The 14,717-nt window shown below is 41.3% G+C and overlaps 1 protein-coding gene across 5 annotated transcripts in view; it reads left to right on the top strand.

Annotated features, from left to right (window-relative positions):
- nktr (natural killer cell triggering receptor) overlaps nucleotides 1–14,088 on the top strand; it is a gene marked incomplete at its 3' end in the record, with an annotated part of 17,047 nt that extends 2,959 nt beyond the window's left edge. Inside the window, 12 exon segments of one of the 5 annotated variants that reach the window (XM_014002194.1) lie at nucleotides 339–417; nucleotides 764–838; nucleotides 3,146–3,253; nucleotides 4,278–4,322; nucleotides 6,771–6,858; nucleotides 8,169–8,198; nucleotides 9,709–9,854; nucleotides 10,257–10,449; nucleotides 10,524–10,709; nucleotides 10,795–10,882; nucleotides 10,974–11,122; nucleotides 11,811–14,088. In XM_014002194.1, coding sequence (XP_013857648.1) covers nucleotides 360–417; nucleotides 764–838; nucleotides 3,146–3,253; nucleotides 4,278–4,322; nucleotides 6,771–6,858; nucleotides 8,169–8,198; nucleotides 9,709–9,854; nucleotides 10,257–10,449; nucleotides 10,524–10,709; nucleotides 10,795–10,882; nucleotides 10,974–11,122; nucleotides 11,811–14,088 — 3,444 coding nt within the window. 5 annotated transcript variants of the gene reach the window in all.
- Between the last annotated feature and the right edge of the window lie 629 nt (nucleotides 14,089–14,717).

Raw genomic sequence — 14,717 nt, 5'->3', positions numbered from 1 at the left:
TTAAGAACAAATCTGTGCGTACGAACGGTTCTTGCATGAGGCCCATTACTCAGATTAGTACAAAAATGGGTCAACACTACCTGAAGCTTTTATATTCCTCTTGTTAGACAAGTCTCTGGATATTAAAAAAAACTTTGTGTTCAAACATTACCTCACAGTCTTCTCTCTTTTCCCCTCCCCCCGATCTTTTACACCCTTTGTTTCCTCCTCCTCTCGTCTTCTCAACACCTTGAATCGTTTAGGTGTTAAACTGTCATAAAACGAGTGCTCGTTAAGTCCATTTACTGTGATTTTTAGTTTCTTAGCATTCTTGTTTTGTACTCTTGTCTATATTTTAGGTCAGSTGGACTTTGATCAGGATGGGGGTAAAAGACCGCCCTCAGTGTTACTTTGATGTGGAGCTCAACCGGGAGCCAGGTAAGAGCGTTCTCTGTCGTGTTTAAAGGTAGGATGATTATTAAAGTCATGTAGTCAGCAGGACTTTCAACTAACATTCTTTAAAAAGAAGTTTTAATCCATGTGTTTTTGTTTTTGTGTGTCCTCTGAGCTTTTATGCTACAAAATGAAAGTGGAACACCCGGTAGTACTTTGGCTTGATAGACTGGTTTGGTTTCAGCAAAATCTGTACTAAATTGCTGTAGTTCTCTCAGTGTAATATTATAATTTATCTTCTTTATTTATTTAAAAAGTAATATTGGGGGAAAAATCAATTTATGAGAAACTGAAGTGAATTTAGTTTTATTATTAATTTTTTTTTTTGTAGTTGGGCGCATCGTCTTCCAGCTTTTCTCAGATATATGTCCCAGGACAAGCAAAAACTTTCTCTGTTTGTGTACTGGTAAGTAATATTTACTTCCACATTACCTGTTTTGTATCCAAACAGTTAGAATCGAAATGTATTTTATCAACTTGTCTTCTGAAGATGCTCTGTGTTGAAGGATCAGTGGATCTGTGTTCGACTGCTCCACCTAGGCTGCATTTTCGAGCGCAGATCCACTGAGAAACTTGHTGTTTCAGCAACATTTAATTTAAAAACTGTACTTTTGAGGTTAAACAAATGTTCGTAATTAATTTCAATAAATTGAAGTTAAAAAGGGATTGGACATTTCTCTTTTTTGTATCAAAAAAATATTGAACCGCGAGACTAAAGTATCCAAACGAATCGTGAATTTTCTGTATCGTTGTACCCRTACTGAACACCTATCGCCTTTTATTATTGGAAGAAGTAAAAACTCTCTGAATGTGTACTAATAAATAAGCTGCAGTTATTTATGACACTGTGATAAATAAAGATGGGAAATTTCAGGTATTCATTACGAATTGGAGCAGCTGACWGTGGTGTCGCTGGAAAACAGGCAGCAGATTGATGCTCCGTCATTTTCCCACCCTTTCTCCTCTGGATCACGTGTTGCTGACTGAGCTAATAGTTGGCTCAGTTGTTAAGTTCAAAAGTGCAAATACACAAACGCCATCAAATGGAGCTTTAATACACACCAACACACACCATTTACCTGGAGCAGTTTTGTTGTGCTGTTCCCACGCTCTTTAATGTGTTATTTTAGAACGGGATAATCTTACAGCAAGATGTAATCAAACCTGAGGTCAGTGAAGGAAGAGATTAGTAACTTAAGCTTCTCATTAGGACAAGTAGAGTTATTTTGTCTGAAAGCAACCCGAAGAGAAGTAGAATCCAGAAAGCCATGGTTTATTTGTTAATATTCTGTCCCCAGTGCAGCAGAAGTTATAATGATTAATTCAGCAAAGCACCGTTAACTGTGGGGCTCTTTCACACGACATTACCGACCGCCTCGATGGTGGGATTTCTAAAAAAAATATWAAAAAAAACCTGATGCAAATTTGTCCCACGGAGCGAGGTAGAAAGAGTGAAACAGTCGACAAGCTGGTGCCACTGCTCCCTGATGTGATGAAGTGACGACTCTGGTCTGTGTCACCAACGGGTCACGGGAGTTAGGGTTGGGCAAAATCGCATYGTGTGCAGCAATTCATCAGAAGAACTGTCACTAATTAATAGGGGTGTAAGAAAATATCGATTCACTGAAATATCGCGATATTTCATTTCCCGACACTGTATCGATATTCTAAAGCCCTGTATCGATTTTTTATTAAAGGTGTAAAATGTCAACTTTCCTGCCAGCCGTTCATTTTTATGTTGTAGTTCAGCCTCTGGCCACTAGTTGGCAGCAGTGAGCCAGCCATTTGGCTCCTCTACCTCTTGAGGTAGAGGCTATTTTTTAGTGTTGGGTGACCATATTGTAAATTAATATTAAAACCTAAAAGCTGCAAAAAATATATTTTCAAACTATTTATTGTCAAATTTAGTCTAATAATTGAAAACATGGATGAAATAAGAAACATGAAACAAATAAAATAAAACACATACAAAGCAGAACACAGCTAAATGTATCAAAAGTATGTCTATGTAATATTAGAATTTTCTGAGAATGAATTTTGGTTTTTCATTTTTTTCCCCTGTAAGAGGTTTTCATTTAATAGAATTTTTGGACAAAATAAAATCGCAAAATATCGGCTTGCTTACAGTATCGCAATATATCGGTATATATCGTATCGTGACCCCTCTGTTATATGTATCGTATCGCCAAATTCTTGCCAATACACAGCCCTACTAATTAATATTTACCACTTTGCAATTACTGCCACATTATGACGCATTTTTCTGTGCGACGCGCTCTTACTATCAAGCGTGCGTTAAGCCCAACGTCAAAAGATGGAGTGGAGGAGCTAACGCTAACCACAACCCTACGAACACCTGAAACACAGACATGAACCACAGTGTGTGGTTTATGTCCTCCAGTGAACGGTGAAAACAAACCTGAGAATCCACGATGCACTCTGTCAGTCTGTCCTTTATGAGCTGCAAAGTAAGCACAATATGCAGACTGCATAACTTACTGTTTTAACCTGATGAAATGAAAAAGTTTATGAACAGCCAGAGGATGCATAAAGACAGTTTTGTGAAGAGCCTAAATGTCCGACCAAAGGGGTAAAAATAATTTTCTCTCTGGTTTTGGATTAGCTCTGTAACAGAGGAGTGTTTCTGTAAAAACCCAAAGGCATCATGTAAACACAGAACCAACTGTTTCTGTTGTTTTTCATGTGATTGCAGGTGAAAAGGGAACAGGGAAAATCACAGGGAAAAAGCTGTGCTACAAAGGCTCCACTTTTCACAGAGTTGTGAAAAACTTCATGATACAAGGAGGCGACTTCACAGAAGGTAAAAACACTTCAAACTTATTTACTTTTAGAAATGTGCAGGACTGAATGTTGCCTTATTAACTCCTAGGTCTCTGCTTGGTTTAAAAAAGGTTTTACATCAGCGGAGTCAAACTCAGTTATACAAGAGAGCTAAAATTAAAAACTTAGTTCAAGACATTTTGTTCATTTTTGTCAATATTTACAGAAATAATACAAAAGAATCATTCTATTCTAAATTACCTTTTTCAAATTATGTTTTATGCAGCATTTAGAGCGTGTATAACCTAATGGATAAAGAAAAAAGATATCTAGAAAGATTGATCTTTAAAACTTATTTTTTATGCTTTACTGTTTATTTCTTAGAGATACATTTTATCACAATCCAGCAAAAGAGTTTAAAAACAGAATACACTCATTAAACATCTAATTATTTGACTTTAAAATAATAAGAAAATACAGAAAAAGATAAAGTCGTTCCTCTTTTCACACCAAACTCAGAGATTACATAAAATTAAAACATTCGTAATTTAATGTTGTCCAGCTTTCATGAGAAGAATTCACAAAAATCCAAGGACAAAAAGAGAAACCAGAAAACTATTTCACTTTAAAAGCATTGGGACCAGATAAAATGTAAATGGGTGACAGATTTGGCCCGCGGGCCTTCAGTTTAACACGTTTTACAGCATTCAGACGTTAAAATCAAAAGTGAGAAAAAAAAAGGATTTAAGCTGTTAATGTCGTCAAAGTATGATTCTTTTCATTTATTAGTTATTTGCATGATACAGAACACTAACATTTATAGCCTTAGCTAGTTGGCAATGCTCGTCCTCAGAAGGGCTTTTAACAATATAAAGTTTAAAAACAATAAAACGTAAAATAAAATATAATATACAAATCCTAAAAAACATTTAAAATACACCAGAATAAAAATTGTCCTACATTTTAATGAGACGTCACTTTTCTTTGTTGTGAAGGTTTTAAAGATAATTATGATTTCATCTAAAAATAAAAAAGTTATGGTTTTAATTTGGTAACGTTTGCAGGAAATGGAAGAGGAGGAGAATCCATTTATGGCGGCTACTTTGAAGGTATTTGAACCGTTGATTTATTTAATAGGCAGCTTAAATAAAAGTTATAAATGTGTATAAGTAATACAAGCGTAATGCTGCATGTGTTTGTATTTAAATCAATATCTGGTGAATTTATTTAGTGTTTGTGTGTATGTGACATAGTTTACCTGTTTACTTTATTAAATCAGCATGGGAAAGAGCCTYTCTCCTAACCGAAAGCTAAAACTTTCAACATATTCTCTTATTTGTAGAGTGGTCTTTTGCAAAATGAGCAGGTAAGAGTACACAGCTCAGTAACACCTTGCCAACATCGTTCCCACCACCTGTCGCTACAACAAGGCAGCTCATGTTCTGAAAGCCTCACTGTTCAGAGTCTAAATGYCCCTGAAATCAGAAAAATAACAGTTCTGTACTGATAATGTCCTTTCAAAGAAAGAAATGTCTGAAGAATTTCACATTTTTGTGTTTAAAACTCTCGCTGCAAATGCTATCACCATTTATATACATATTTATATCATCCATCAGTATTTTTACAACTTTTACTTGTGTCAAATTTGTTGAAGATGTTAGAAAGTCAGAACTGGTTTAAAATAAATGTTTATTTTTTATAGACTCCTGAGGTTTTTTCTGATGATTGTTTAGAGCAGTGGTGTTCAGCTCTGGTCCTGGAGGTCATTATCCTGCAGGTTTTACTGGTTTCTCTGCTCCARCTCACCTGACGATGAATGTGTGACGAACCAGCAGAACCTGAAGAGGTAACTCAGTCACTGAATCAGGCGAGTTAGAGCAGAGAAACAAGTAGAGCATGCAGGATAATGGACCTCCAGGACCAGGATTGGACCCCCCTGGTTCAGAGGAGCTGACTGCAGCGGTTTCTGGTGGTCCAGATTGAACAGATGTATTGAATTACAGGAGACTGTTATTTCTTAACTTTAACTATTTTCTGCATGAAGTTCTGTTTCCTGCACTGAAGTCCCACCTGTCCAAACTGAACTGAGTTTTTTACAGAGGTGAAACACTCCTCCACACTTTCTCCTGTTACATGTGACAGCTCCACATGTTTTCCAGTGACTGCTGTTAATAAAACACCTGTTTTGCTCTGTAGCTTCAGTGACATCTTTCCGAAGCAGCAGGTCTCCAGTTTTTAAAAGTCTTTCAGAGAAAAGTTTGTCAGTCCTGCCTGCTTTGGTTAGGATCGGATCCTGGGCTCACTGGGAGGTGTCTGCATGGATGGATATAGTTGTGGTGCTCAGTCCTGGTCCTTGAGGATCACTAATCTGCATGGTTTTATATTTTATTTTGTTTGATTAACAGGCTTCTTCAGAGCTCAAAGACATGCTGAACTGAAACATGCAGGAGGCCGGCCCTCGAGGACCAGGATTGGGCCGATGAGGATAACCCCTAATTTACACTACATGCGTTCCAGCTCCGCTCCGCTCCGGTCCGACCTCCACAGCAAATACGCATCCATTATAATCAATGAGAGTGTTTACACTGGCTCCACACGGCGATCCGGCAAAATTAGAACAGATCCTATTTTTGCCGGACGCCGGAGCTGCGCTGGAGTCAATTTTTAAAGATTACGTCGCACCAACAGGAAGAGGAACGAGCACAACATCCGTATTTACAAAATAAGATACTTTTAGGTGGAATATTTGTCGGAATAATGTCGAAATTGCAGCTATATCAATAAATATACGGATATATTTCTACATAAATGCTGTCAGAATGTATCGTTCTGTTTGGGAAGCAGATGGAAATGTAGCATGAAGCATATGTGTACACACACGATACACGTGGAATTTATTTTGAAATCAAAAGTTTCAAAAAGACGACAGCGAGACAGTTTCAACATAGATATCAAAAGCCTTTATATCAATGTTTTCAGCTGTGTTTGGAGTTTGTTTTTCACAGAATTATTTATTTTTTGCTCTGACTTCAACTTTTATCACTGGATTTATCGCGCAATCTCCTTCCTGCACACGCTCCCTCCTCTGTGTGTCAGAGCGGAGGCTGTATAAATTGGGGGACAAACGAACAGCTGCRACCTTCGCACCGCAGCGGAGCGGAGCCAGAACGCATGTAGTGTAAATTAGGGGTCATATGGGTACAGTTTAAAAGTGTTCAGTTTAGTTTTTTTCTGAAAGATCCCTGATGACTGAACATTCAAGAAATATGAAGTTTGTCTTTTTTTCAATCAATCTGCCTTTCTTTTCCAATTAACTTTTATTACTTTTATTAGATGGAATTGTGCAACTCTAGGCACCAGATCTGATGAACTGAGTGAATATTATTTAATAAAGATTAGTTTTAAACACCTTAAACCACAGAAAAGGACCTGGAGGACGATGTTTCCATATTAAACCAGCAGGTTTTATGGAACCTTTAGGTTGAGAGTACAATCAGTTCTAATGAAGGAGCACACTCTTAAAATTTGACTTTTATTTTTTATTTTGTTTCTGACAGATGAGAATTTTATTCTCAAACACAACAGACCCTTCCTGTTGTCCATGGCCAACCGAGGGAAGAACACCAACGGTTCTCAGTTTTTTATGTGAGTGACCAGGGCTCTGATTAAACACCTTGTCCTGGTTTTCTTACTGTTTGGCTTTTAGCTTTTCCTCCTCTGTAGTGAACCTGCAGAGTCCATCTTCTCAATTCTCCTCTCTCTCATACTCTCTCTCTCTCTATCTCTATCTCTCTCTCGTTCTCTATATCTCTATCTCTATCCCTCTATCTCTATCTCTCTCTCTCTCATATTCTCTCGCTCTATCTCATTCTCTCTATCTCTATCTCTGTCTCTCTATCTCTCTCTCTCTATCTATCTCTCTCTGTCTATCTCTCTATCTCTCTCTATCTCTATCTCTCTATTTCTTTCTCTCTATCTCTCTCATTCTCTATCTCTATCTTTATCTATCTATATCGCTCTATCCCTCTATCTCTCTCTCTATCTCATTCTCTCTATCTCTGTCTCTCTCTCTATCTCTATCTATCTCTCTCTCTCTATCTCTATCTCTCTCTATCTCTATCTCTCTCTATCTCTCTCTATCTCATCTCTCTATCTCTCTATCTCTTTCTCTCTATCTCTCTCATTCTCTATCTCTATCTTTATCTATCTCTCTCTATCTATCTCTATCCCTCTATCTCTCTCTCTCTCTCTCATTCTCTCTCTCTATCTCTTATCTTTCTATCTCTCTATCTCTATCTCTCTATCCCTCTCTCTCTCTCTCTCTCTCTCTCTCTCTCTCTCTCTGCAGTTAGCTTTCAAAGAACAGAGAAACGTTGGATTCTTTCTTTTTTTTACCCACAAATGTGTTACATTTTTTCTCTTGCCGTTTTTGTGTAAAATTTGCAGAAACTCTAGCGTCCTGCTCCTTCAAGGTAATGTGTCTCCAAGGCTGTGTTTCTCTCTCCTGACTGTATTTCTCATGTAGTTCTTTATATTTACATTCTGCACAGTAAAGTGTTTCCTTTTGTTTGAAATGTCTGACAGTTTCACAAATGGCTGAAGTCAAAAATATCACCATGATTTTTTATTGATGAGGACCTAAACTATGAAGAATACATTTTGTAGATGAACTTCTGTTCTTTATAAGGGTTGATAAGATCACATCAAAACACAATCTGGTGATGTAATTTGTAGTATTTCTAAAATGTAAAAGGTTAGATTTAAAATCGAATCTGAAATAAATCAAGGTTGGTTTGTTTTGTTGCTTTATTAAAGATTTATCTAAAAATCCGTAGCATCCTTGTGCTGTCTTTGTTCGTTTTTTTGTAATAATTTTCAAATTTTTTTATTTTTCATGACTCCTCCTCTGTCACTGGTTGATTCCTGGTTTGGTTTACTGGATGTTTTGTAAACAGCACGACAAAGATGGCACCTCATCTTGATGGGTAAGACGTTTATCAGTTACTATGATTTTTTACTCAGGTTGAATGTTTTTGTGTGGTCGCTCTCGTTATAATTTAAATGTGAGCTCTCCACGGCTCTGAAGTGACTCATGTGCAGGCAGCGTCTGCTCGCTGTGTTTACAGAAGCAAATATAGATGCTACACATGTTGACATGAGTGGATTGACTGAATCGTTGTGCAATCGGGACGATTAATATCTGCTCTGATTGTTTAGTCCAACATTTTTCGACTACTCAGATGCAGAATTGCACTTCTGGAGCGAGAGCGACGTCTGAACTTAAAAAGAAACAAAAGTTTTGATCCCATCTTGCTAGTAGGGGTGGAAATATAATACATTATTGATTTGTTTGGTTGACGACACAATGTATCTCAATATCACAAAGTGATTAAATTCAATCCACAAGCATGCGATCAATATACAATATCAATCCACATCAGGCTTATGATGACGATATGGATCGTTGTTTTCTTTTTGCCTGGTAATTGAATCATTATTAATTCGATCGATGTGGATCAATGTATGGTTACACCCTTATTTGCTAGTATCGATGTGTTGGTAAACCACCATTAGCATCACATGTTGGAAATCCTCCGTCATCCAGAACAAAACTAGAAAGTTAAAAAAAGTAAAGTATCGATCCAKTAACTTTAGTATCGATATGGTCTGAGACAGACCGTACGATCAGACGTTTCTGTGGATCCTCAGTCATCCAGGACATGGAAAAGGAAASGAAATCTGACCGATCTGGAATCAGTTTCTGGGTCGATCCGTATACCCCAACCTCAGTGATGTAATCGATCCAAGTAATAATAAAGACACTAACCTTGTAGTTTAAATCTTGTAGCTCCACACGTCTTCAGCTACAGAAAAGTCCAGTTGCTTTGTTTCTTTCTTTTCATTTTCCATGTCCTGGAGGACTGATAACCCACAGAACCATCTGATCGTACTGTCTTTCTCGGACCGTATCGATACTGATGTTACTGGATCGATAAATTACTTCCAGCYCGTTGCTCTTTTTCCATAACTACAAGCTGCATCGGAGCATTCAGAGTCGACACGCTAACATGTAGCGTCAGCGTTTAGCTGCTTCTGTAAACAGCCAGCTGAATGTGACGTCACTTCATTTCCTGAGCATACGAGTCGCATCAGTGGAGAGTTCATGCTGGACTCTGATGGAGGTTGAATTTAAAATAAAATATGRACGACTATGCAGAAAAATCTGAACTGAGCATGATGACCAGCATCCTGAACATGTAGTCTAAGACACTTTTGTTCTGTAATTCTGTTGTAATTTAATTGGAATATGTCAGAAAATTGAGCAGACTTGTTAAAGAAATCAGCAGAATTTGTCTCTTTTAAGATTTTTACTTCATATCTGTCACCATAAACAATAAATAGTGTCCCAGTCTAAAGGCTCAGTCAGACCATCAGCATTTTTACCTTGAAAACGTACAAACATCAGTCGGTCGGTTAATCTGTTCTTCTGCGCAGCGTCGACGTCGTCTTCGGCCACGTCATCTCTGGTTTTGAGGTGATAAAGAAGATCGAGGGGCTGAAGACGGACTCGGCGAGCAGACCCTACGCTGACGTCAGAGTGGTGGACTGTGGGCAACTGATCACCAAGTCCGCCAATGATGGTAGGTCCAGGGTGGGCCTGTTTTTCTTTGTCTGCCCATCTGTTGCCTCATTGTGTAACCTTCTCTGAAGATGTTTTTATTCACGTTCCACATCTTATAACATCAGACRACTTGTAATTATCTTACTTTTCTAAGAGAAAACACAGATCTGACTCCCCTTTAGTAGACCTGCAGTCTTCAGTGTGTGAGAGTTGGATAATTGTGTCAGAGGTGACAGTTTGGGCGCTCGCTTTGATTCAGGTCGTGTAACGTGAGCTTCTCCTTGATGGGGATTAACGAGGCCATCTTTGTCGGCCCGCCTTGCCCCTCTTGACATTTTGAACGATCCAGTTTCACTCAATCTCTGTAAGTTGCTATGTTTTTGTCTCGTTTACGTCAGTTGTKTTGTTATTTTGCTTTCAGTGCTCGAAGGCAAGAGGAAACGAGCCTCCCTGAACTCAAACGACACGTCCTCCCGCTCGTCGGCCGAGTCCGAAGTCGAACCGGAACAAAGTCTCAAACAACACAAGAACAAAAAACGTGCAAAAGTTAAACAGACCAAAAAGAAACGGAAAGTGGGGAAGAAGAAGATGACTGTTCTTCCTTCTAAGCAGAAGTATACGTTTAATTTTTCTTGACGTTTTACAGTTTATCTTGTAAAAAATCACCAATCTCAACGTGTCGTTCCAGTCTACCTGCAGAGAAAGAGACTGGACAGAATGAAGAAGAGAAGGAGCCAGGTGGGAAGAGGGGGAAGCCCGTTGTCCGGCCGGAGGAAATCCCGCCCGTGCCGGAGAACCGCTTCCTGCTGCGACGGGACGTCATTCCCGCCCAGGAAGTTAAAGCAGAAGTGTCCGTAATCAAAGATAAAATCACGTACTGTACACACCAAACACTTTTAATTACCATAATTAGTTGGTGAAATTCGACCTGATCTTTCAACTCGTTCTTATATTTTTAGTCTAGAAAAAGAAGAAACGATCCTGTCAGCTGACCAGAAACCAGCTGTGTCCAAGTCTGGACGCAAAATCCGAGGCAGAGGAACGATCGTACGCTCGCTCATCAAATAAAATCGAGATTTTTTTTTTTTGGCAAAAAGTGCAAAATTGAGAGATTTCTTTTTTTTTTTTTAATTATCAGAGATATCACACTCCTACGAGGTCCAAGTCCCGTTCTGCATCTGTCGAGGAGCGTGGAAGCAGCGAAACACCGCCTCACTGGAAGGAAGAGATGAAGAGGACCAAAAATTATCATCCTCCCAGTGTGGAGAGGTGGAGCAAAGGAGACAAGTAGGAGTTTAAATATGGGAAATATTTTGTGCCAGCAGGAAGTGAATTTGAATTGCTCAGATTGAATCTGAATGTGTGTAATTTTAGATTGAATGCATTGGTTTGAAAATAAATTTTAATAAGTTGAAACTGAATTTAAAGTTTTGTATCTGAATTAATTTGCTTTGAAACTGTATTTTGGTTTATTAAAAATTCAGTTTGACTATTTTCACTTTCAGTTCCATAATTCAGATTTTTGTGTCACATCCTGGTCCTTAAAAGCCAGCCAGAGTAATCAAACACAGATCCACAGATTTACATTTCACTTTGGTGAAGCCTTCTGTAATGTAACAGAGTTGATGCAATCCACCGTAAGTGACGAAAACAGACAAAGTTATTTTATGGCAGTGATAAATTTTACCTATATGTAGAAAATGTTACATTTACATCATGGATCACATATTGATCAGATGCTGCTGCTGACTGATCCATGCTTTGAAATTCAGTTTCAAAACATTAAATTCAGTTTCAATTTGGTGAAATTTATTTTCAAACCAATGCATTCAATTTCAAATTATGCACATTCAGATTCAATTTAAGCAATTCAAATTCAATTCCTGCTGGCACAAGATTTAGCCCATATTTTAGTTCTACACTTTTAATATCAGTTTTTATTTTCATTTCCGTCACGCTTGTTTGGACTCGACAGACTGAACGACCACTCCTCGAGCAGATGGGACGACGGGAGCAACTCGGCTTGGTCCCAGTCAGGAGAATGCTCCTCCGACCGCAGCTCAGAGAGGTCCAGCCTGCAGCGCCAGGCCAAAAAGGAGAAGAAGAAGGCCAAGCACAAGAAGAAGAGCAAGAAACGCAAACACGGCAAGAAGAAGAGCGTTAAGAAGAGCAAACCTCAGGAGCCGTACAAGTCAGAAGATGAAAGGTCGGCGTCTTCAGACAGGAAGTCAAGAAGATCCCACTCACTGACTCCTTCTCCTTCTAGTCCGCGACATTCGTCCACCAGGAAGAGACAACGGTCCTCGCCGTCTTTCTCAAAGTCCAACTCCAGGTCCTACACAACCAGCCGATCCAGGTCTCGAGGACGATACAGGTCCTACTCCAGGTCCAGGTCCAGGAGCCTCTCCAGGTCGAGAAGTCGATCTTTGTCCAGATCCAAATCTCCATCCTTCTCTCAATCCCGATCAAGATCTAGGAACAGATCCAGGTCTAAGTCCAGATCAAGGTCCAGATCTAGATCCAGATCGACTTCTAGGTCCGAGTCTAGAAAAAGGAGTCTTACCAGGTCTCCAAAAAAAAGAAAAACCATCAAACCCAAACCAGACGTGGTGATGAACGTGACCGAGAAGCTCCCAGAGACCAAAATCACGCTGGTCTCCAAACTGCCAGCAGTCCCGGTACCTGAAAGGGTTCCTGTCATCCCGCTGAGCGACAGTCCGCCCCCCTCCCGCTGGAAACCGGGACAAAAACCCTGGAAGCCCTCCTACATTCACATCCAAGAAATCAAAGCCAAAGTAGCACCCAGTAAACCCTCTGCTGTCGCACCGGCAGTGGAAATAACCACAGAAACACCTCTGATCAACATGAAACCAGAGGACTCTCAGGACCACAAACCTGCACGCCGTTCCCGCAGCAGGTCGTCCAGAAGCAGGTCCTACAGCCACTCTCACAGCCCATCCAGGAGCAGGAGCTCCAGTAGGTCCAGGTCCAGGTCCAGGTCCTCTCACAGGTACAACAGCAGGTCATTGTCCCACAACAAGTCGGACTCTGAAAACGAGCAGAAGACGAGTAGCAACAAGAAGAACTCATTGGAGAAGGAGTGGAAGGAGTACTACAGCTGTCTGAAGAGGGTACAGAATTTAGACAAGTACATTTCTCTCAGTAACAGTGGAGACGGCTTCTCGGCTCTGGAGAAGGGAACCGGCAGTGAGAGGAGTCCCGACGCCGTCGCCTCTTTGGAGACGATAGAAGAAAGGGGCGACTCGCAGGAACCCGGGACCAATCACTCCAACTCGCTGCGGGCGGAGAGACTCAACAGCTGGTCCGAATGCGACAGTGACGGCGAGCGGGTGAGCCGAAGCGACGGCGCCGCCTCGGCAAAAATGCAGAAGCAAGATGTTCAGTCTGGAGAAGTTCCGGTCAAAAAGATGTCCGCGTCTACCGGCTGGAACTCAGACAGCGACTCTGAGAACCTAACGACCAGGACGGCGGCCATATCTGAGAAAGAGGAAGGAGAGGCCACTTCTGAATCGGATTACGAGACTTTAAAGAAAACCCCCGAGGCATCTTTAGCGTATAAGATAGCAGCCGCTGCCGCCGACTCCTCCTCCTCGGTTTCAGGTCAGTCCGACCAAAGTCCCGAGAAGGTCGTAGAGCCAGAGAAGCACAAGAGCAAGAAGAAAGCCAAACGGAAGCACAAACACAAGAGGAGGAGCGAAAACAAGTCCAGTTCTCATCCCAGCAAGGACAAGGCCAAGAAATCCAAGAGGAAACACCAGAAGCTGAGGGAGACGTTCCACTGGCAGCCTCCGCTGGAGTTTGAGGAGGAGGAGGAGGATGAAGCTAAAAGGGACAGACGCAGCCCTGCTGGAGCCGTTAAAGATGATTCCGGCAAAGAGGTGACCGCAAAGGAAAATCCTCCCAAAGTCGAAGACAGAAGTCAGCAGAGATTAAAAGAAAGCAGCGACAAAAATGCCAAACACTCGGAGCATTCGTCCAGCGGTGCAAACGGCGGCGCTCACTTACAGAAGGTCAAAGAGCAGGAGACGCTGGAGGACATGGACATCTGTACCCCAGAGCACGACGTGGACATCATCGAAACTCCTTTCACACGGGATCTTTACAAAAATGCTTCTGAAGTTGCCCTAAAATCTTCCTCAGAGTCGTCTGAACCGGCCAGCAGTGACAGTGCTTTACTTCAGAGCAGAGAACTTCCTGTTTCCTCCACAGCCGCCGCCGCCGCCACCGGGCAGAAAGTCGAAACAAACAGACCTGCAATAAATTTCAAATGGAAGCCCCTGAAAGGAACAGCGGCGCTGCAGAATGCAAGCCTTCCACCCGCCGCCGTGAAAAACGTCCAGCTTCAGCAGAGCCAGACGCCCAACCCGCATTTAGTCCGAATGGAGATCAAGAGCACGAGCCGGGTCCGACCGGGGTCCCTGTTCGATGAAGTCCGCAAGACCGCCCGGCTCAACCAGAGGCCCAGGAACCAGGAGAGTTCCAGCGAGGAGAGGTCTCCTTCAGTGGGGAAGACGAGGGCCGTGTCCCCGAAGACGTCCAAGTCTCTGCCGAGGAAGTCTTGCTCCGTTTCCAGTCACGAGTCGCACTCCAGAGGGCGGTCTCGCTCCTCCAGCAGGTCCAGAAGTCGATCCCGCAGCTACACCTACTCCTCCAGGTAGGAGAAGGAGAGCACAGAGCATTAATTAAATGCATGTTCGTGACACAGAGTTTTAGTTTCAGTCACTTCTATTGTTTGTCTGGATTGAAGGAGCCGCAGCAGAAGTCGAAGGAGACATCGGAGGAGACGTTCTCGTTCTCACAGCAGCACGTATCGCAGCTACAGGAGTCACAGGTACGCTAACAATTCAAGGAGCGAGAGTCG

Source organism: Austrofundulus limnaeus, unplaced genomic scaffold, assembly GCF_001266775.1.
Source record: "Austrofundulus limnaeus strain Quisiro unplaced genomic scaffold, Austrofundulus_limnaeus-1.0 Scaffold12, whole genome shotgun sequence".
Taxonomy (NCBI): domain Eukaryota; kingdom Metazoa; phylum Chordata; class Actinopteri; order Cyprinodontiformes; family Rivulidae; genus Austrofundulus; species Austrofundulus limnaeus.
Note: the sequence above shows the minus strand (reverse complement) of the source record. Positions and strands in the feature narration are given on the sequence as shown.